This window comes from Triturus cristatus, chromosome 6, assembly GCF_964204655.1.
Source record: "Triturus cristatus chromosome 6, aTriCri1.1, whole genome shotgun sequence".
NCBI classification, from domain to species: Eukaryota; Metazoa; Chordata; class Amphibia; order Caudata; family Salamandridae; genus Triturus; species Triturus cristatus.
In genome coordinates this window covers 186,903,154-186,926,891 of record NC_140589.1, presented here as the reverse complement: position 1 = coordinate 186,926,891, position 23,738 = coordinate 186,903,154, and the positions used below count along the sequence as shown (strand labels likewise).

The 23,738-nt window shown below is 43.2% G+C and overlaps 1 protein-coding gene across 5 annotated transcripts in view; it reads right to left on the bottom strand.

Annotated features, from left to right (window-relative positions):
* The window catches only part of LOC146816607 (cysteine-rich secretory protein 2-like), a 209,179-nt gene that overhangs the window by 17,187 nt on the left and 168,254 nt on the right, over window positions 1-23,738 (bottom strand). For all 5 annotated transcript variants that reach the window (XM_085610470.1, XM_085610472.1, XM_085610471.1 and 2 more), the window contains one exon: window positions 454-495. In XM_085610470.1, coding sequence (XP_085466596.1) covers window positions 454-495 — 42 coding nt within the window. The remainder of the gene's footprint in view (window positions 1-453; window positions 496-23,738) is intronic.

The window sequence follows — 23,738 nt, the reverse complement described above, 5'->3', positions numbered from 1 at the left end:
TGCTTGTCTGACAGGAATTCTTGTTGGCTAAATGTTACAAGTGAGCTTAAAATAAAGGCTTTTCTCGCTCTGACAGAAACACCAGCTGGCAATAATAAAACCATTAAATAGATAAGGTCACGTTTGAAGCAATCTTCTGAAGTTGAGGAAATATTCTTGCTTGCTTCAACATTTCTAAACTTTAAAGACTGTGGATGCTTGCCGGTCCGCTTTAAGTCATAAATACCTTCTCGGTTGGCTAAACCTATAATAACGTGGGGGTCTTTTCTTACATCTGAAAATATTAAACCAAGTTAAGTATAGTTCCAAAAGAAGGCAAGAGAATACTCTGGAACTGTTTACCAATAGACTCCAATTATAAAATACAACTCTATAACTATCCAGTGAGTATACATAGTGAAAAGGAAAAGACGCAATTCACAGATTATGTAAAAAACAACGATGCACACTCACCTTGTCTTCTCATTTTCCATAGAGCAGGGAATACATGGCTTCCTGTGAAGATAGAACAAACATAGAGTTAAACTTCTCTCCAGACACATACAACGAAGTTGAGAAGTAGAAGAGGGGTAAGTCAAAAAACACTTCCTGGTAAGATAAGTTATCTTAGATTTAAAACGCAAGTAAGTTATAGTAGTTTCGCCATTTGATTCATGTCATGTTTGCAGCAGACACTACCAGAGAGGAAGGAGGTTCGTGCTGAACCGCAGTGTTTTGGAGCTGTCTCTTCTTTGTCCCATCCCCTTTCCCCCCTCGGTACTCACTTACTAAGGTGAAATTAAAGAAGCCTGGTGGGGAAAGTTCCGAGAAGGGCATTGGGAGCTAGCGTCATTCTACTCCTGTGTGTTCGCAATAAAAGGACGCCTCTGACATCTCCAGACATATTTTGCTAAAATATTTGATATGGAATGTGGCCCAAAGATCTGCAAGACCAGAGCCATTTCCATCTAGAGAAATACAATTGGGGTGATACATTACTTTCCCTTCTTAGGTTTAACATTTGATTCTTGGAGTTCTTGGTCACAATGTTTTGCAATCTGGTGCTGAAGGTTTGGCCAATGGGTAGGCAGTATGTTTAACTTTGCTCAGAACATAGGCAACAAGCTGACCAAGGTTTTTCTGGATATATATAAACTGAAGCACCCACCAAATCTTAGTTTATGTAGCAGCTACTTGGTGCTACTGTCCACAAATAGCTTCAAGGGGAAGGAAATTTTTTTTTGCAGGAACTCATTGTGCTGCTACACAGCAGTCCCTATATTTTCCTTCACAAGGAGCTGGGTTTAGACTATGTGAAATACCATATAAAATCTGTCCCAAATCTACTATTGGCTATCAGTTTTGTCAAATGCCCCAACTAACAAAGTCATATTGGATGACTGCTTAGCGGTGATTTTAGGTGCACAATTCCTTGATTTCAGTATATTAAACACATAGCAAATATTATAGGTAGACCAGACCTATAATATTTGGAATGTGTTTACCATCAGTGAGAAATCATGGGTGGTCAAAAGTTGCTTTAGAGAGTATATGACTCTTTCCAGAGTCACAATTAAGTTACAAAAACCATCCATAACAGATTGTGTAACTGACCAACTACTGAGGACATGGAATTGCATTTAACACAGATTTCTAACCCCTGGGAAAAACACGTTTACAATAATCTGTTGGGCCTATTAAGGAATGTATTCATTTGAAAAATTTACCAGTTTATTGGATACCTTTGCTGGGTACTGCCTGCTCTGTCGTGTAATTCCTGTATTACCCATACGGGATCTGCACGTTTGGATTGGTGGCAGACTGACTCTGAGCACCCCCACTGAGAATGTTAGCCTTTCTGATTTAGCTAGCTCACAGTGCAACTACAATCTACTCTTATCAGGGAGAAAATAGTTTCTGGCGACCTCAGGACATGACAACCCTGATCCCCCAGGATCATGAAAACAATGTGCTACTTGTCGCTCAGTCACTCATGCTCACTTATTCGGTCTCAGAGAGTTACACAGAAGAAACAGTCGGGCGTGATACAATGGGAATTTATTGCACAGTTGTTCTTCTAGTGTAAAATAGAAGTTCTGCAACATCTGTTAGACAGTAGCAGATATATATGATTAGCAGTATAGTGAAAATAAAAGGATAGTATAGTTCTACCATCTTACAATAATCATGAATGATTACATGAATATAAAATGCATGATAAAAGGGTGCGCGTACTCCTACGATGCCTATCTAGATGTACCTAAGTGTACCCAGCATGTGGGTAGGTGTGACACCAAGAATCCCTCTAAGATTTAGTCTCACCCCATTACCTGAAGTGGGAGAGTGTGGGTCCCCGTCCTGGTCTCGAGTTGGACACCCTGCAAGGGATTTGTTAGGCCACTGTCAGCTGGAGCATCTGCATGCAGGAGCCACAGCCTCTCTGGTCAGTATGTCGGCCTGGAAGACTCTGTGTCCTCCTATAACCCTAGCAAAATATGCTGTATTTCTACAGAGAGTATCTAGGGTTTCTTGGTCCCTTGTTTCTTGTATTAGCCATTGGTGGATTTGAGGATGACATATGGGATGAACCTTGTACGTAGATATTATGTAGGTGGTGTAGCCTCTGCCTGGTTTCCAAAAACCTTATGAATATTCATTCATACTGTATGAGTCTATTGATGAAGTTATAGGATGCTATTGTTCAGTGAAAACCCTCCTTCTGCACCCAGGACTAGAACTAGGTGAAGGTTCAATCCTAAATTCTCGTTACTGTGTAGTATAAGGCAGATAATGTTGGTGAACGTGTATGATATTAGGGTAGCTATATGAAACATAACACCCACTCCTCTTTCAAACAATCAACAATGATAAAAATGCTAGTGAACTACTCTTTTTACTAGGTAGCAGAACATAAAACTATCAGTGAGATTCATAAAACATTGTCTTTAAAACCCTTTAAACAATAGTCTAATGGGGGAAGAAAAAATTGTTTTTGAAAGTTAGTATTGCAAAGGTCACTCTAAGCCAAAGTCCTAGTTGAGTTTGTTTATATAAGTCGAACAAGTAAAAGGGTCAGAAGGCCATGCTTTCCCAGCAAAAGTGTTAATTAAAGGAAATGTTCCAAATTTAGTTGAGTTTTCAAACAAAAAGGAAAACAACAAATTATTTCACAGCACATGATGAGCCAATTATAGATTAAGTGTCCTGGCTGGGAGACATAACATCGCCGTTGCTCGCTGTTGCAGAGGACAATCCCGGTAACACCTCGCAGAGCACGTCAATAGAACACAAATGATACCAATAGTTGGTGCAGAGGCAGCTGGTGCTGTAGTCAATACCTGAGTGCTGGTGGAAGAGCTGATGCTCAACCCAGTTGTAGCAAAAGGCACCTGCGGGTTCTTGAGGAATGCAGCCATCAAGATAAGAATACGCTGGGGACATTGCCGAGCATGGGCCATCATGGGTTCCAGCATAGTATTCATGTCCGGTGGCATGGACGATGGAAGTGTCAGACAGATATCTAACACGCATTTTTCTCCGCAAAACACGCATTGAAATACAGGTAAGATGTAGTCCATACAGACTGGTCTAAACAATAGGAACCATGAGGTGCTCAGTTCCTGCAGATGAGGTGTGCCCAGATGTTGTACCATGCGTTCATGGTATTTACGCTCCAGGAGTGCTTTTGCCATCTTGTTGGTGATTGGGCATCCATTGAGTAGCAGAAACATAACAATCAGGATACCTGCTACTGAGAGTAGGATCAGCGGAAGACCTCCAAAAATACTTTCCAATACAGAGTGTATAAAGTTTGGAATAACACAGAGGACTGTCTGAAAAGTGCTTGGAAATTCTGACCCTATAGTCTTAAATAGGTGTACAATACCACTCGTATCAGACACATTAAAGATACGTCCCACCATTTTTGTGAAATGAGCCTGGCAGTTTGTATGTATGAGTGCCTGTATCTCAGCCAAGTTCCTTGCAATTTGAAGATCAAGGGTCTACATGGTGGAGGTTAAGGGCACAGTTTGCTGTAAAAGGCACAACTTTCCAACACTGTAGGATGTCACTACCCCTGGATGTTCTCTTTGTACATAGCGTGGATCTGGCCTATGGATGCTGAACCCTTCGGTGGTACCCAAGAATCTATGCTGACATCTGCTTGTGTCTATGGGCCAAACCAACCATCCTTTCCATTTAGGATCTGATCTATTGTACCGAAAAATGTCATTTACTTCTACCCCTTCTTGTGAAGTTGAATTTTGCCTCCCATCCATCTGTGATGGTGGTGGAAACCGAGGTGTGTTCAGGTCCTCGTTCTTGGCTAGTCCAAGACAGAACGTCTGTTGCAGTGTCATTTAAAAATATAATCTGCTGTGGAATGATACATGCTCTAAATAGCGCTTCTGTTCCCTGGACTTGCCAGTCCCTAGAACCCCAGACTGATTTTAAGTCTATCATGTCCTTCCATAGGTCAAAACCCTATACAGACAATCAGGCGCTAAAGGAAGCAGAGTAAATCTGTTTGGTGTTAGTCAACATAATTTTCTGTACTGATGTGGATGCGATTTTATAATAAAATTACGTCTGGTCAGAAGTGATAAACCCTGAAAAATGTGAGAATTTCTGTGCAAGTGTTTGCGAACTACCTTTTGGTGGTGTAGGGCAATGTTCCCACTGGTGATACCGAAAAACAGTGTAGGAAGGTGGAATCTGACTAATGGTTGCCCCCAACTTTTTGCCTGGTATTTGAGCGGTTTTTGACTAGTCTGGCTGGGATCCTGCTATCCAGGACCCCAGCCTATCTGCTTTCTCCCCAAAACTGATGTAAGTACCCTAGGTACAAACCAATTGGATGCTGAGGATGCCCTGACAGTCCCTTGTAGATGGTACCCTGGGTACCCAGGGCATGGGTCCCTCAGTAGGCCTACCAGGGCTGCAGCACTTATTGTGCCACCCTGGGACAGCCATACAAACTGACACCACCAGACCACTACTGTAGTCTGGGTAAGGTGGTGCTAGCACCCCTTACAGGGATATAGGTACCCTATATCCCACCCCATTACAACACATATACTCTCATAGGTCACCCCTATAGCAGGCCTTGGTAATCCTACAAGGCAGGGTGCTGAGGTATGTGTGAGGGGAGACCCCTACCTGAGTAGGGCCCCTCTGCAACCTTCGTAAAACCATTGCTGGGTTGTTTGTAGTGTAGCCATACCATATACTCTTAACCGCATTATAAGTCTATTGCGATAACGCGATAACTTGAGAATGGCTACACAGAGCCATATCGTGTCTGGTGTCAAACATGTAGGAATCATACCCCCAGTCCAGCTATGGGCATGAGGGCACGATTCCCCCCTGCTAGAGGGGCAATATGGGAAAAGCGGCAGAATTTAGACACCAATTTAAAAGTGCACACGTAGTACAAAATGGCTACTACCCGCCACCCACACGATTCTGGCTGGCTGTTGCTGGGGAAAATCCCAGCCTCGCCAGATGGACAATAGGGCTCCTGTGGCAGGGAGGTGTTAGCATCTCCCCAGACAGGATATGTGGATTGGAACAGGGTGGGTGCACCAAATGTCCTTTCAGAGTTGCACGTAGGCAGCTACAGCGCCTGCATTCTGCATACACCGCTTGGAACCGGTTCAGGGGCATCCTGCCCCTCGCCCAGGCGGGAAACACACAAAGGGGAGAGGGTGTATCCACCCTTTCCCGCCTCACCACTCATTGGTGGACACTACTTTGGACACTCCCCTAATCTTGGGGATAAAGGTGAATAACGTGGCCTCAGAGCCTCAGATTAATCTTGAACTTTACAGTCTTGAACCTCGACTTGCTGCTGCCCAGCTGACGGAAGAAATCTCCCTTGGGGTAAAGGAGTTACCCCACTGCTTGGCAGGCAACTGAAACACTGCAAGTGACCCGGTTGGAACCTCGCTGCTGCTAGGGACTTCGACGACTTCCAGCACCCTTGAGGTGGGTTTCGTAAGCATCTCAGAGGCCAGTGATTGTGCACAGCGAACCTGAGCACCGTGAACCGCGTGGGTGCCGAGATTCCCAATACCCCAGGACACCAGCCACCTCTTGCGTTGCACATGACCCTGACAAGTGGGAAGGTTGTGCTTGGGCCCATTATTGAGCCAACCTCCAAGCAGCATTTGTGCCACAGATCAGCGCCCTAACCCCCTCCGGTGGCCCGTGGGCTCCCTTTTACACACTCCATTTTGCTGCCTTCTGCGGTCCCTTGTCTCTCGACTTGTGGGCCCGAGCGGAGGACAATCTCGACATCTAAGAGTTCCCCTGGTTGCTTCAGGTCTGCTCTACAGTCTCTACAAAGGAGACCTCTCACAGACCTCGTGGGTCTGCACCAGTAGCTGATTTGTTCATCTTGCGTGGGTTGCGGTTGCCAAGGCTTAGTGGATCCAATCCGGACACTAACACCGCAGCGACCCTCATCCAATGTGGTACAGTCGCCCTCCAGAAGCTGGCCTTCCTTGAAGCCTCCCGGAGCCCGTGGCTGAAGATCCAAGCTACACCTCTTTCCACTTGAAGCACCCGACATTGAAGGGCTCTTTGCTTTGAGTTCCCTGGTCACTGTGCCGTGACCCAGACTCTGTCCCCTCTGCTTTCAGGTTCTTCTCTACAACTTCTACAACCTCAATCTTCACGGCATCATCGACGCTTTTGGCTAGCAGCACTTTTGAACATTTTCCCATTGAAAATCAGCCCGCGACCCGACATCGAAAACGACCTATGCACCTGGCTTCCCTGGGGCAGGTAACAGTGGTACCTTGGTACTCTCGTGGTAGTGGGCTCCTCAAAAGCTTAACTCTAAAGTTTTAACTTTTAACTCCTGCTAGAAGTGTCTTTAATCTGTGTAAATCAAACCGCGACATTCTCCATAGGCTTTAATAGAGATCCCGATAGCAGCTATTTCCACTGCACGCGCCTCCCGTGGGTGCCCTTCCTCATAACCTGGGGTGGATTCTTAAGGGGCCAGCGATCCTAAATGCCCTAGGCATTGTCTGTAGAATTGTTGTGGTTCTTATACCACTTTTTTAAAATATGGTTTGGTCCCCCCTGGGGCCCTGTGATTCCAGTGCTATTTATTGTGTTTATAAATGCTTGTTTGAATTGTAACTTTGCCACTAGCCTCATAAAGAGACTGTGGGATTCTGTCTAGAATAAATACATATATTTTATATATATACCTGTGTGGGCTACTCTTTCATTTGGTCATTCAAGAGGTTATCTATGGTAAAACAATAAGCTTAACACTCCTTCAAGACTTAGCCTGAAGGCTGCTCTCCACAGCTACCACTAGGATAGCTTTCTTTAAAGGTTGTCTTAAACCTATCATCAATAAGAGTCGAATTGGACTGGTACAAGGTGTCCCCTATAACTAGGAGATAGCATATGCCAGACCAACTTCTCACAAACAGTTCTTGGTGTGTTGGATTTGAAAATTCCCATTCCTGCAATGCACGTGTTTCATGCTATATTAGGTTAGCAGTGCGTGGCTAAATAGACATCATTCCCATCCACGTTATATAACCTGCTGTGTTATCCACATAATATGCAGGCTTCAGTTAGCAAGTGTGACTCCATTTTGTATTTCGTAATTCCTATAAGGCTGCTTAGACTGGGCTCAAGTTAGGCCTTGTTTCTCCTATTGCTTGCCTCAGCAGAACACTGTATTTCGTTATTATTTTTCTCTGTTGCTCAAGGCTGTTTTCTAACCTGCTAATGAATAGGCCGTTTTGCCCTGACAATGCTTATCTGAATGTGTAGCTTCTGCTCTCACGTTAGGAGATGCTGAGACCCAGCACTGTGGCCTTGGAGTCCTGATAGCAGGTTCCCAACTGGCAGGTGTGAACTCATCCTACTGTGCCTCTTTGTTCATGTTCGGCTCAGGCCGGTAGTTTTCCATTATGGGCATTTTGGGAAGGCATAGCAAGTGATTGTGAGTAACCCGCGTGGCCCTAGAGGGCCCCGTCCTTCAGGTGTTATAGATTTGTGCAAGAAATGTTGACCATAATGTTGTTACAGTACAAAGTGTCATAGTCTGAAATATTTTCTAGCATTTCAGTGTTTGGAAATGCGGCAGACATAACAGACATGTTATTATCAGTTTCAGAGCACTAAACATCAGAAAATGTACTAGAGGTAATAGTATCACTCAATAAAATTTTAATTACATGAGAAGTTCAGTTGGACCGAATATATCGAAATCAACCTTGTCTCAAACTATATCGTCCGGTATAGGAAATGCTGTAATTTTCACTGATGACAAGTTTCTTTGTTCACGATGAGAAGATTTATGTGGCTTCAGAATCCAATTTACTTTTTTGGCTGCAGGTCTTTGTTGAAGGTATCATCCATTAATAAGCATGCTAAAAGTTATAACTAAGCTTAGCCAGTAAAGAAAAACAGTATCCCAATGATTACCCAGAGTTCTACCCAAGGCGATACCGGGTAAGTCTTTTTGAGAAAGTTCAGAAAGTCTGTAATCTGCTGCTTGTGTGTTTGTTGGGCTGTCATTGTTTCTGGTTCACTTGGATCCAAGGAAAACGTATCAAAGTTTATGAAGCAGCCAGAAGCAGTTTGATCAATTGCAGGAATTGCATCGGGATTTGTTGAAATCGTAGTTTTCTCTTGTCGAGGCATGTTGACGTAAACATCAGTATTTGGTCTTATTGCAACTTGTGTGGTATTTAGAGATTGATTTTGAAGGTGAACTTCGGGTTCAAAGGGAATGAGTTCAATAGCGTGGTTGCATAGTCCTTCTTTCCATTCAGGAGGCTCTTCGACCGTGATGAGTCTTTCAGTTTAAACTTCTTGAATTGTAGCGAGAGGAGGGAGTCTGCTACAGCAGAGTCCACAAAGCCTACTGTTCAGTATTGGCCACATAGTGTGGTTTGATTAAGTCGATTGAGATAAATCGTTTCTCCTTTTTTCCGGCAGGGGGCGGTAGAAGTACAGTTCTTGTTCCTTGAATTGCTAGGACAGGTACAGGCTTACTGTATGATGGTCCAAATTCTTATTTATCCGCTATTTTTTCTCTGACAAGATCCCCCACTTTTGGGATCCAGTCAGGTCTTGCAGTGAATGGTTTGACTTCCCCAGTGGTGGTCTGTTTCAGGTGGATGTTTGTTGTGTCCTGGATTCATTTAGATCCTGTAAAACAGCCAAACGATCATGGATATCAAATGGTTTCTCATCCGCCACTGTGCCTTCACAATCAAGATCAGGTACCCACATTCTTGTCCCAAAAAAAGACCTCATATGGAGTGACACCCCCAGAGAACTTCTTGGCTGGTTATTGAGAGTTCGCTGTACCCCATATATATGATTGACCCAACTACCTGTAGGCCCCATCTGATTATAAAGGGGCGCAGTGGTCCAGATACACACAAGCAAAAGTTTGTCTAATTTTAATAACAGTGTCTGTGCCGGGCAAGTTATGATGGAGCCTTTCATCTGCTTGCAGATGTCACATTTCAAGACATAGAGGGTCATTAGGATGGCGGGCACACTTTGTCCGCCCGCCATCCTCTCGGAGACTGGGACCGCCTGCCATCGGTGCAGGGGTCCTGTTGCAGACATTAGGATGCGCCCGCCACACTGGCGGGCACATCCTGCATACTTGACATTATGGTGGGCGGTGCTCTCAGCACGGCCCGCTACAATGCCAAGAAGGCATGTCGTGCAGTTCCATGCACAACATGGCATGTTGTGCATGGAACTGCGGGGGGTACCTATCCATGTGCACCCCCCACCCCCCAGGATCCCTGGGGGCCCCTTACGGGCCCCCAATGGCAAAAACCGCCTGCCTGCATACTAATATGGATGGCGGTGTCTACCAGACACCGCCACCATATAAAATGCTTTTCCGCCCGGTAGGCAATCAGGCGGATTGCCTACCGGTGGAAAAGGTCGCATGCGGGATGGAAAGTTCCACCCAAGTTGCACCAAAACGCAATCTCTAGAAGACTGCACAGAACAGTTTGCAGAATTAAAAGCGCTGATACTGGCAATTGTAAACACGGATCGAGACTTCCCCACACTAATTGTGTGCAATTTGTTTTACTGTGTGCAGTCTTACAATGAATACTTGCAATACTAGGTTTAAAACTGATTCAAAGACACAAAAGGTGGCACAATTAAGCATAAAATGTACCATCTTGCAATAATCTTTAATGCCTACATGAATATAACATGCATGATAAAAGTGTGCGCGTACTCCTACCATGCCTATCTAGGTGTAGCCTCTTTCTGGTTTCCAAGAACCCTTATGAATATTCATTCATACTGTATGAGTCTATTGATGAAGTTATAGGACGCTATTGTTCAGTGAAAACCCTCCTTCTGTGCCTGGGACTAGAACTAGGTAAAGGTTGAATCCTAAACGCTTGTTACTGTGCAATATAAGAGAGATAATGTAGGTGAAGGTATATGATATTACCTGGGCCTATATTAAGGTACCTATATGAAACATAACAGCTCTTAGGAATTATAGATTTTATTATTGTGAGCCTAGAATTTACTTTTTAAGAATACGTCACAACTTACAAGTTTGCTGATTGGTGGGCTGTTTTTTAGAGTCTGCAATCAGATGGTGTAGGTCAATATTGTTTTAAATGTGCCAAGGTTAACCAAAGGATTTCTAAAGTTTTCTTCTATCTTGACTGAATTTGTACGTTCTTCTTTTAAGATTATTTTCCAATAATCTAATAAAAGTTGACTTGACTTGAACTGAACTGACGTGCTCTGTTTTACCTCTTAGACTCATAGAGAATATAAATCCCTTACTAAAAAAACACACCATCTCAGGCTAACATTGCCATAAATGTGAGTTACACATGAGCCTACATATAAGTGGAAAGTTCATGATCTAACTAACAGACATCAACCTTCATAACTTCACCTCATTGTTTGATATCTGGGACTAAACACCACCACCACGACTAGGAATCTTATTAAGGTGCCTATCACCTCTACAGAAAACACTTTGTCTCACTCTCTTTCATTTCCATATTTCATCATTGTCACAAAAAAATACCCTTGGGAATGAAGACAGCCAGCATAATTCAAGCTAGCCTGTAACAATGCTACTCTCACGCTGAGACAGAATTAAATATTGTTAAAGATCAAATCTCTGTTGCCACCATCACTTCCTAATAGAAATTCGCCCAGAAAAACAACTTACAAGTCCAGTCCGCTTACACTAAAACAGCAGCACACATTCTGACTCTCCAGTGAAGGCCTAAGCTACTCGTAGGCATAATTCACATGAGTGTTGTTACTGCTGGCCTCATACTTTATTACAACCACTCACTATTGACCAGAATTGAAATCTCATATTTATTCTCCCAAACAAACTGCTGGTTATTAATGTGAAGCATATGAGATAATAAAAGGTCTGCAAAAGACAGTTTCTTTCTCTTTCTTCCCCAAGCCCTCCCTACACATGGATTACTTCCTTGAACCCCATTGCACCACACTCAGCACAATAACCCCTGAAAAGCCCCATCCTCTGGAGCATTCCTAAAAACAGACGTTCCTTACAATGCCCATCAGAAGTCACAGCACATTCTATTTCTACAATCTCCAAAATTAGACATCCTCAACACAAACCAAAATCAATCTACTCAAGAAACCTAAAATGGGTAATCACCTCTCTACTTAGTGAGTCATCTCTTAAATATCAAATGAAGGCTGCCATTCCAAACTCTAATGTGACTGATGCCCTTATCTAAGGCTATGACTATGATACTTTTCCACTCAAGGAAACCTGGTTCTGTTCATCCTTAGTAACATTATTGGATCTTATCATACTACAAGGATGCATTATCTATCACAGCAGAGCAGAAAACTTGTGTAGTGTTTGACCTGCTACACAAGATATTCCTTAGATACAAACAGATAAGATCAATAGACCCCTCTATTCATCACATTAGTGATTACAAATTATTTTTTTTAACAATTGAGGTTAAATATGTAATACTCTCTCCTGGCTGGAAAAATAAGTAATTCAATCCATACTTTTCTTAATTGTAGCACTGATCAACTCATCTACACTAGTGATCACATTTTCTTGGGGAATTTCAAACTCCATTTCCAAAACGGCTAAGACACCCGCACATCCCTCCTCAAATCCTTTTTGTCGGACATTAACCTACTACTGCATTCTACCTACGCTGTCCCATTAATGGCTCTATTTTGAAACTCATTTTCATAAAGAAAAAACAAATGCAAATCTCCAACTTTATTCCTTTCAGAATACTGCCCTTAACAGATATCCCCATCATAAATCACATGGCTACAGTTAGAGACATCAAACAAAGTAACACATCACCCCTAGACTCCTTTCCTCTCTATCTAAAACTACAAGGAGCTATATGGTGACCTCCTGCAAAAGAGCAGAGCAGTAAAATAATGAGAGCGTACGTATTATAGACAATCAAGTCCCCCCACTTCCAAATGGAATGGATCCAAGAAAACCTAGAGTTGGTACAAAGGTGATCTAACTACCCTATGTTCAAATATAACAACACAGTCTCTGCCTTATCTAATAAAATCTTGGCATGCAAGGAGGTCAATGGCCAAGTAGCCACCCTGTTGGATAATCTGGATTATTTGCACTATTGTTTGGATGCTATATAGTGCAACTGTGCTAAGGCCTGATGTTTTGGGCCTCTTTGTTCTATGCTAGCTTGATGGGCTCTGACATTTACAGCTAGAAAGGGGATAGTTTTCAGTCAACTCTCTGGGTTGCAGGTTTCTCAGTAAAACACAGTTGTTAACTTGACTTGGTGACCCCTTCAGCACCCAAGCCTATCACCATTTTGGCAGTAATACCTTCCATCTCCCAGGACGAGCTTCTGACATTGAGCACTAAGGTCAAATCGGGTTCCCCTCGGGACCCCATGAGGCCGGCCCAATTTAGAGACTGTCTACCTATACTTCTTACGCCCTTATGGCAGACGATTAACTCCTCTTTCAGCATGGCAGTGGTCCCTATGGCATGGAAGCAGGCAAAGGTGCTCCCCCTTCTGAAAAAACCCTCACTGGACCCCACCAAGCCGGAATTTTTTTGACCTATTTCTCTTCTGCCTTGGGTTGCAAAAATCGCGGAGGCCCACGCCAATAGAGTCCTCGCTCACTTTTTTTCGAACAACAGCAGGATCCTAGACCACTCCCAGAATGGTTTCCGCCGGTCATAGCACTGAGACAGCGCTATTAGCAGTGAGTGAACATCTGCGGACCATTCTGGATGAGGGTCAAATGGCGGCGCTGATATTACTTGACCTGAGCGCCGCGTTTGACACGGTCTCCCATCAGATCCTCCTGCGCCGTTTAGAGGAAGCAGGGGTAGTCGGCATGGCACTGAATTGATTCCGGTCCTTTTTGTCCGACAGATCTTTTCAGGTCTCTGTCCCTCCCTTCCTCTTTTACGTCCATTCCATCAAGCAGGGGGTCCCCCAGGGCTCGACGTTAAGCCCGGTTCTATTTAATCTCTATGTCCTACCCTGGCAGAAGTCGCGCGGGACCACGGTTTGACCATGGTCTCCTATGCTGATGACACCCAGCTGGTGGTGGCCCTTTCTGATGACCAGTCTCGGGATGCCATTCAGTTCCGGAATGGTCTAGAGGCGGTCGCATGCTGGATGACCACGAACTGCCTCCAGCTTAACGCTAATAAGTCTAAAGTGTTGTTGGTGGGGAAGGACAAGGGGCTTTGGAGTACGCAGTGGTGGCCAGTATCCTTGGGCTGTGCCCCAACCCCTAAGTTGATGGTGAAGAATCTAGGGATCTGGCTTGACTCCACTCTTGGATTTCAAGATCATACTAAAAAGATCGCTGGCACCTGCTTTGGACTCCTACGGGGTCTGAGGCCTATATTAGGGTTTTCTGACCCAGCCACACGTCAGCTGATAGTCCAGGCGACTATTTTGTCGAGACTTGACTATGCCAACTCCTTACTGTTAGGTGCCAATAAGGCGGAAGTGAACCGCCTTCAATGAGTCCAGAATGCAGCCGCCTGAGTTCTGCTCAGACTCCCCAGAACATGTTATGCGTCGTGCACTCTACGCCGCCTTCACTGGCTTCCGATCTCCAAGAGGATCAAATTTAAGACACTGTGTTTAGCCTTTAAAATTGTAAAACTCTCCACCCCTGAGATCCTATCCAATTTGCTGGTCCCCTATGTCCCCACCCGCCAGCTACGCACTGCTGAGCAAATTCTGGCTACTGTTCCCCGAGTGAAACGCACCAGGGCTGGGAGCAGGTCCTTCCGCTATCTGGCCACTAAGTTATGGAACTCCCTCCCTGTGCAGATTCGTCATTTAGACTGCCTGTCATCCTTCTGCAAAGCCATCAAAACCCACCTGTTTCCTACAGTCCAGCCCTGGCTCTCTTCGGACACTGCTATCAGCGCCGGGACGCCCCTTCGCTGGGGCAGCTGTGCGCTATAAAAGAGGATATAACATAACATATGCGGCATACCACTTTACTGAGGATTTATAGGTACATTAAACATGCCAATCAGGTCTAACCCAATTTTGCCATGTTTTAAGGAGTGAGCACAAACACTTAAGTACTGGTTAGCAGTGGTAAGTTGCAGTCCTTAGACCAACAACAACTAATTCAGAAAAATAAGAGGGTGAAGGCAAAATATTTTGGGCTAACCCTGCAGAAAGGGTCAGGTCATAAATTCACCCTTCCATCATTTTTATCTCCTGCTCATCCCTCCAAAAAAGAGGAGTGGCAGCACAGACTAGGCCCCCAAGAGTGCAGTCTCCTACATAAACCACATGTACTAGAACACAGTGGATGACCAGGTCATGTATTAAGATCTGCTATGTTTGGCCATTCCACATGGCTGCTAAAATTATACTCATCAGTGGCATTGCTGGTGGCTGATATCTGCTAGGTTACCTCATGGTCATCTTTGCATACTTTTGGAAATGTTTCTGCCTCGTAGCTCAGGCATGCAGTGATAGATAAATGACCAGGGCTGTGTTGCATCTCCTCCATAATTAATCAGCACTATTCTATCTCGCGTCCTGGAGCCTGTTGCTAAACTCATTTTTAAGCTGCACAGTCAGCAGTGATATGTATTCATCAGAAGAAAATCTTACTTACTACCAATAAATATATTCGCGGTGTAAACATAATCTTCCTTCAGATTCATCACTGCTTTCCCTTCTTCTCTGCTGAGTTAGTGCTATGATTAATCAGTTCTCAAAGTATCCAAACTCTACAGTCACAGTTGTTGAGACTCTCTTAGTGCCTATCAAGACGCATTGCTGAGATACAGAAAAAGTATTAGAACAGTGTTTCCCACAATGTAGCTGTTTATGTGCTGCTTTTTGTGGGTTGTGAAAGTTCTAGTAATAAATACAGATGTTTTTCAATTATGTATTTATCTTGTCACATTTGCTGTGCTTCAAAGACAGAGGTCAAATGTCAGGCTTTGTCCTCTGATAAAGTGCTGTTTATGTTTTTTAACATGGGGCTGGGGGGTTACAAATTCCTCTAAATTTGCAGTCAGAGAAAAAAACTAAGTAAAGTGAATTATGGGACAATCCTGTGTACAATATTGTTTTATCAGTAAAACGGTATGTTGGTGCAAATCTAATGACCATTTTAAGGCAAAATGTGTTGTCTGTAAATGATAGCGAGCTACCACAATGTGCTTTAGTTACATTAAAAAATCTGCCACCCCATGCCCGTTAAAGCTCGGTGGTTTCCCAAATGTGTTGTTCTAAAAAGTGGGTGATGGTTGTAAAACGTTTGGGAAGCACTTTATTAGAAACTGACATCAGCACATAGGTTGGTGTCTGAAATATGCCTATGTGATTGTAATGGAGAGAGAATGCAAGTGAAAAGATTTCCAGACAATTTTAATTCCTGGAAGGATAGTTATAAAATGAAAAATTAACAAGAATATTTAGCCACCAGAAGTATTGTTACCAAGGGTAAGGAACTTTTCTCTGAAGAATACTATCCAATAATATTGTTTAAATGTGGTTGGGCTCCAAACTATAGATTAAGGCTTGTAAATAACCAGAAATCTTTCCACAATACATTATCAAGACATGCACAAATGAGAAAGCAGTGCCTTAGCAAAAAAGAACATTAGACCCAAAGCCATCATATGACAAGAATCATATCTAAGATGCATGTTCAACTACTGCATTAGATGAATATGTAGGCTAATACACATCCTTTATTACAATATAGAGATAGCTTATCGCCAACCTTTAGAAACTGCACTATTTAGAGACAAATAATGCTTCAACTCTTCCAAGTCAAAAACAAATCTAAAAAATCAATGATCATCATAGCACCCCATAATCCATTTAAGTGGTGTATCCTTCAACACTAAGTTAATACAATCAATTCTTCATCACATTTTCAACAAGGAACGAAGGACTGGGCACCGAAGTTTCATCCTAGGATGAAGAAGTTAATTAAATAAAATGTATATTGAAGAATAGAGATTAATTAGCAGTGACTTAATGACCCGAAAGTTCTGGAGCTCTACTTCTTGGGAAGCTGAGTACCTTTGCCATTAAGCCCATCCTTAAAGTGTCCACTTATTACTCTCAATGCTACATGGTACTCAGTATGTATCAACATATAGGGGTGTGCCCTAATGATCCCACTATACCTGGGCCTGAAAAAAATTAAAAATAAATATGTTATATTGTGGGAAAAGATCATAAATAAGTTAGTACCTCAATGAATACTTCAATTAATCACTGGTATATAGGTGATTTTAAAGTACATGATTTATTTTACTCATTGGTGGGATAATAATCTATTGATACTGGTACCTGGATTGTGCATTTAAAATTAAAATTAAACTGGAGGAGCAAGATGGCGCGCGAGTAAGACGCCGGCTACCTGCTGCTCCCCTGACCTGTGTCCCATTGAGCGTTGATCCGAAGTATGCTAGCGGGTTTCTGCTTCAGAGGGCAGTCTCTGCTGGGCGTATCCAGAGTGAACTTGTGCAGCAAACAAGGCTGACTGCTTCGCACTATGGCAACCGCAGTGGTGGAAATAATCCACAGCTTCTTCATGTTCTCTCCCTTGTTCTCTGTTCCTGCAACCCCCCAAGAACATGGAATGCCTGGCCGTGGAACAAGGTGACTGACATCGGCCAACCTGTCAGCTGCACCCACCGTACCCACCCCCTCGACTGCCCGCTGTGAACCCGGTAAGGAGGCGAGGAGGGGGGAAAGCTGAAGAAAGCATTGGCAAGGGCAAAGTGAAATGTGACAAAAATGATAATGGACACAACAGAGTCAAATGGCCTGGGAAAACAGGTATACTTGGGGACTCCGTGGTAACACAACCATTGACTGCAACATTAAGCTGGCATTAAGGCCCCAGTACTGGTAATGGTGGGCCTAGTCTCACTCCAGGGATATGCACAGAGGAGTGGGGATGAATCTGTTCTTCTACCCGCCACCCCCGGATCCTGGTTAATGTGGATGCAGCTTTGAGGGGCACAATTCAAACCCCAGAAAGTCGGTTTCAGCCAAATGGGGATAGTACCTGTCCAAATTCTAAGAAGGACTCACAGATTGAGGATCTAGGCTTGACTCCTGGTAATGCTGCGACCCAGTTTAAGGTGGATGCAGCTTTGAGGGGCACAATTCAACCCCCAGAAAGCTGGGTGGCACCAAATGTGACAAGAACCTTTCCAAAACATAAGGAGGATGTGCAGAGTGAGGATTTTGGCTTGATTCCTTTGCATGGACTAATTCAGGAACAACATTGACAGGAGCAAAGAGTCGGAATTTAGATACATCAGAGTTTTAAACCATGGCCAGGTCTCCCGATATTGAGGAGAATTTATTTTCTTTGACTGATGACTCAGACCTTTTAAATCTGTGTAATATTGCTTCATCCTCAACTGATGAGTCGGCTTCTACTCTTCCTGTAGTGATGCCCCTGATAATTTGGCATGTCTAACACAGCGTAAAATATCGGGGTGGGGGATAAAAAAAGAAAAATGGAAGGAAGAGTTTTGGAGAGGATGCTGATGGGAGCAAGGGGGGACCTCACTGGAGAATCTGTGATGGGAGTATTCAGCAACCCAACTGGTATATCCTGCAGAAAAGCAAGGGGAGATGTCAAATACAAACATCGGACCCTCTGGGTGTGTGTAACTCGGTTCATCAACAGTAGAATCAATCCTGGCTGTAATACTCCAATCTATAAAACAACTGCAGGAGGAAACACGGAGTTCTAGTCATCGTGCATGGCTGGCTACAAAAAAACTATACAAAACAATTAAGAAAGTAAATAAAACATGCTCGGACATTGCTCGGACATTGCTGGAAGAATCACCATGGTGGAGGAATGGACAGAGTGTTTATAGACTGAAATGAATGCTCCCTAAAACACAGAAATCCTCTCAGGAAACAGTTATGGCGGATGTACTCTGGAAACTCAAAGATCAAGAGAATAGACAACAAAGGCGAAGGGGCAGGACTCAAGAGCTTATATGATCAATTTACTGAAAGGAACCTTCCCAGAAAAAAACAAATGGAAGTGGGATGTGGAAATCCAACGGGCCTATAGATTTCCACTGATAAGGAAGAAGCCACTGCCTAATGATCTGGAGAGACCTCGGGCCAAGTTGTTTTTTGGGGGAATTTCTTGTTACATCAAGAAATATACCATCTAGCTCGCCCCAATGCTAAGAGAGAGTTTGAGGTTTTAGCTTTCTTCATTAGACCTGATTATGCACAAGCCACGGTGGAGAGGCGATGACAGCTATGGCAACTTTTTAACCCTTTCCAGACATTAAGGGCTGAAGTATTTCTTCAGAACCCTACCCAGTTAAAAGTCATTTATAAGGACTAGACTCGTAGCTTTACATCTGAGATTCAGGCCCAGGAATATCTAAAAGACCTTAGCGGGGGTCGTGCACTGTTGTCAAAAATAGTTAGGTCTTTGAGGGGCTAAGTCTTGGTATAAATGGGCCACTTTCCCTGTATGATTGAGGATCTCGGGATAATCTGCATTCTATTCATGATGTTGTGTTTGTTTCTCTTTCCTGGTCAACTATTTTCTATTCTGCTATTTTCCTTCTTTTCCGATTGGGGACTGGATGGGGTGGTGGCGGGAGATGTCAGCTCCCTCTGGTGTCATCTTTCAGGCATGTTGACTTGAGAATGGATTGGGGTCAGAGGGTGTGTGGGGAAGCAGTTGGAGGGCGCGGGATGGGGGCACTACACAATTAAATAGATTAATATCTCAGGGCCTCATTACTATGTCGGTCAGAAAGCATTCCAACTGACCTCTTGTCTGAATCAGTTTCAACAGACTCAGGTTCCGGGAGTTCAACTGACCAAATACGATGGTTCAGAACACCAACAAAACAGGGTGCCATTGGTGGTTGTGGAAAACTTTGCACCCTGTGGCAAACACCCTATGATGCCTGCCACACTTTGCATGCTTGTAAAGAGAGGTCCCATGGGTACCCCCACGGGCTCCAACCGGAGGTCTCTCGGTGAAGGGGGCCTGTTACGGGCCTCCAAAGTTATGTTATGTTAATGGGATTTGTAAAGCGCACTGCTACCGTTAGGTGTCCTGGTGCTAAAAAGTGCATTGCCTGCTGATCCAGAGGGTGAAATCATAACTAAATACAGAATCGTGATTCGTGAATGGGAGTGTTAGAGAAAAAGCCAGGTCTTGAGACCCCTCCTAAACTCAAGCAGGCCGGAGGCCTCTCTCAGCTGTGAGGGGAGATTATTCCAAAGCTTAGCAGCGCAGTGGAAAAAGTTCCTGCCCCCCCAACTGGCTGTTTTAATTCGGTGAACTTGTACCTGTCTTGCTGTGGTTGAGCGAAGTACCCTGGAAGGGGTATACCAGTGTATGTATTTTCTCATAAAATCTGGCCCACCTCCTTCCAGAGTTTTAAAATCAATGCAAAGGACCTTCAACTCAATCCGCTGTCTTATAGGTAACCAATGAAGGTCACTAAGTCCCTTTTTTATAGATACAAACTTAGGAATGCCCAGAAGAAGTCTGGCAGCAGCATTTTGTGCCGTCTGTAATCGGCTGAGTTGCCTTTTGTGTATATTAATGTATAAAGCATTGCAGTAGTCTAGGCGGGACATGACCAATGCCGTTACTGCTGTTCTAAGACAGTCATCCACAGGAAACGTTTGATTTTCCTCATGATCCTGATAATTAAAAAACAGGATGATACCACCTTACTTATTTGGTCAGCAAAAGACAGTCTGGAATCGACCACAATTCCCAGATTTTTTGCCTTTGCAGTAGGAACTGGGAGTGAGCTCAGAGATTGGGGCCACCAACTGGGTGACCAAAGATTTAATTGCCTGCAAATGTTTTATGGTGTCTTCAACACTCATATTCTCAAAATGATTCATCAGTACCAGTGACTTCCAATCTGCGGGAAAGTCCTCGGTATCTTTTATTGAGTCTTCTGCCTGTGAATTACTAAAAGAAGAAAAGATAGAACCCACTTTTTCTTGAAAAGTAGAGGTCAGTTTCTGACAGCCATACTTTGACGGACAAACCAAGTCGGAAAGGCTCTCCGACTTCGACATCATAATACGTTGGTCAGAAACGCAGTCCGTAGAGCTGTACGATTTGGCTCCGACTGACTTGGTTCCTCAGAATGCCAGTCTGAACTCAGTCAAAAAGACCGAGCGGGTACCTTCTATCGTAATCGGTCAGTCGGAAATGTTTCTGAGTCAGTGAGAAACATGGGTTATGACACGGGTTAGGAAAATCCAAATGCCATTCGGAGCCTTTCAGACCGACATCGTAATGAGGCCCTCAGAGATGTGTTATGAAGTGGGAAAGAGTGTATTTGCCAGATTCTAGGTGTTTAAAGGTAGTGACATGTAACTGGATAGCAAGAATTATGGTTAAAAAATGAGTAAGCTGAGAATTGCAACTATTAATATCTGAGGGCTTAATGACAGGAAAAAGAAGTCTATAGTTGCTCTCAAACTACAAATGTTAAAGGTTGATATTATTTGTCTCCACTCCAGGAGATAAATATTGAAGGATGCAGTTATCACTGTTAGATACTCTTGGGTAAAAATTGATTGGTGGGACAACGCAAGGGAAATGCACGTGCAGTGTGGCAATTTTAGCTCATTAATCATAAGGGCGTTTCTTTAACAAGTCCGTACAGATAGTCGCAGGAGGTGGGTTATAGTAGAATATCAATCCACTGGGAAAACAAATCACATTAGGTTCCACTTATGGGTATATATCGGATAAACCTTTTTTCAGCGCCAAATCAGACGCATGTACGATTAGATTTCTTTTCGTCTCGTACATTTGTGCAGGAATGTGATTTTGAAAGCTTCCTGCGGGTTATGTCTGATCATGATCCCCTAGTGTTGGAAATAAAGAGTGGGGGTTTTGTTAAGAAAATAACCTATTGGAGCTTTGAGAAAGTGGATCCTGACATTCCTTGATGAGAATGTGGGGAGTGCTCAGTTGGGTGTAGTATGGGGCATATCAAAGCTGGGATACAGGGGGAGACTTTACAGTTTAATTTAAACAGGCCGAAAAAAGAGAAACAAAAAATGTATTATCTCTATACTACATTTGCGGCTGAAGAAAGATAGCTAATTGTAGCCACCCAGCAGAAGGATAATATATCTGCCGTCCCAATGGGGATAGCTCCAGCCAAAGCAACGATTAATAAAATACCAGCAACAAAAATAGCCGACAAATATACAGTAAGGAGAGGGAAAGTCTATGAATGCTGCGAGCAATAGGACATCCTCTGGCCACAAGGGTTAGGCAGAAGGGTGGGCAAAATGAAGTGTGCGAAACAAGAGGTCAAGCAGGGGCATGGTTTCCGATCCAGCAGGCATTAGGATTGCATTTAATACGTAATATCAAACCTTATATGCAGAAAGTATCAAGGTAGAGGAAGCTATCGTACATATCTATCCGGATTCTGTCCCTTTTATTAAATTCAGTTAAGATGAGCGGGAGGGTCTGGAATGGTCCCCTTCGTGGGAAGAAATTTTAACCGCATTGAGTGGTCTCCCTGTCGATAAGCTGCTGGCATTGATTGCTTGCCTTCTGAATTTTAGAAGGTGTGTGCGCCAAAGCTGAAAGACTGCTTAATTATGTTGTTTGCACAAATATTTAATTAAGCTATTCCACCACGCTCTTGGTCACATGCAAAGATAGCCATTTTCCCTAAGAAAAAGAAGGCTGTATCTCAACTCGGCTCTTACCAACCAATTACATTAATCAACAGGGATTCCAAAGTTTATTAGAAAATCTTGACCTGTCTTCTATCTCCAATAATTAATAAGGTGGTATCTGGACGCCAGCAAGGGTTTATAACCGGGAGAGGCACAACCGATCATATTAGAAGCGTAGTTACCAGTTTTGACACCCCTCAGGTTGCAGGAGAACCTATGGCTTTGATTCTGCTGGATGTGGAGAAAGCTTTTGATAGGGTCTCCTGGCAATTTCTATGGGCTGTAATGCAGAGAGCGGATGTTGGGCCAGGATTTCTACAAGCAGTCAAGGCTCTATATCCGAAGCCAGAGTGTTTGTAGAAGGAGAGCTCTCTAAGTCATTTGAGGGCACTCGGGGGACTAGGCAAAGGTGTCCTTGTTCCACACTCTTATTCGCTTTATATATTGATCCATTTGTACGCAGGATCAAGCAAAATATCCTAATTCCTTCTGTCTTTTGAAGTATGGGATACTAAAACGATAGCATATGCAGATGACATAGCGCTTATGACACATGATCCAGCAACAGCTCTTTTGAAGGTAGAGAGCGAGGCGACCCACTTTGGGACTATTTCAGGCTACTCATTAAATAAGGAAAAATCCCTTATCACTATTAATAAAGGAATTGCGCTATCAGATCATCGTGTAGCAACAAGTGCAGTATATTTAGGAATAACCATCTCTTCCGACTTAGAAGTAATTGTTAAAGAAAATGTAGACCCCTTTATAGAAAAAGGGAAAAAAGATCTAAGCAGATTGAATAACTTGCACTTATCTCTAGCAGGGAGGTTTAATGTAATTAAAATGTATTTCTCCCAAAATTCTATATTTTTTCTGTGTGATCCCTGTAGAGATCAAGGCTATATGGTTTAGGAGATAGAAAGAGCTGATGTCGCAATTTGTCTGGGCATGTTCTAAACGTAGAAGAACTTTAAAAATGTTGACACTTCCAAAGGATAGATACTAACCCACCTGTATTTCAGCAATGGTTAGCCTGAGTTCTTGCAGTCGATAATCTCGAAAAGGCAATCTCCTCAAAGAAAGAGGATCAGGGTAGGAAAAAAGGACTGTCGAGCTGTGTCCTGCTTATATATTGGATTGAACTGGGTGGCTGTAGTGGCAAGGTGGCTGATCTTGCATTATGAATTATGAAAGATTTGCACTGTGCACTTTTAGAATTTGAAGTGTTCTTTCTTTGTAGCTATGTAGCTACATTTCAGAAGAATCTGGGTTTTTCCCCTTTTTTAAGATGGTAATATGTAATAATGTCATTTTATGTGATTATGGTTATATTGTGCGGGGGTTTGGGGTTTTGCTCAGGTGAATAATGCTGTTTTTTTTTATAATTGCAATGAAATATATAATAATAATAATAAAGAAATATTTTTGGAAAAAAATTAAACATTAAAGTAAACATAGAAAAGAAAGAAAAGGAAAGCAATTGCTGAAATTTTACAGGCAACAAAATAAATGTAA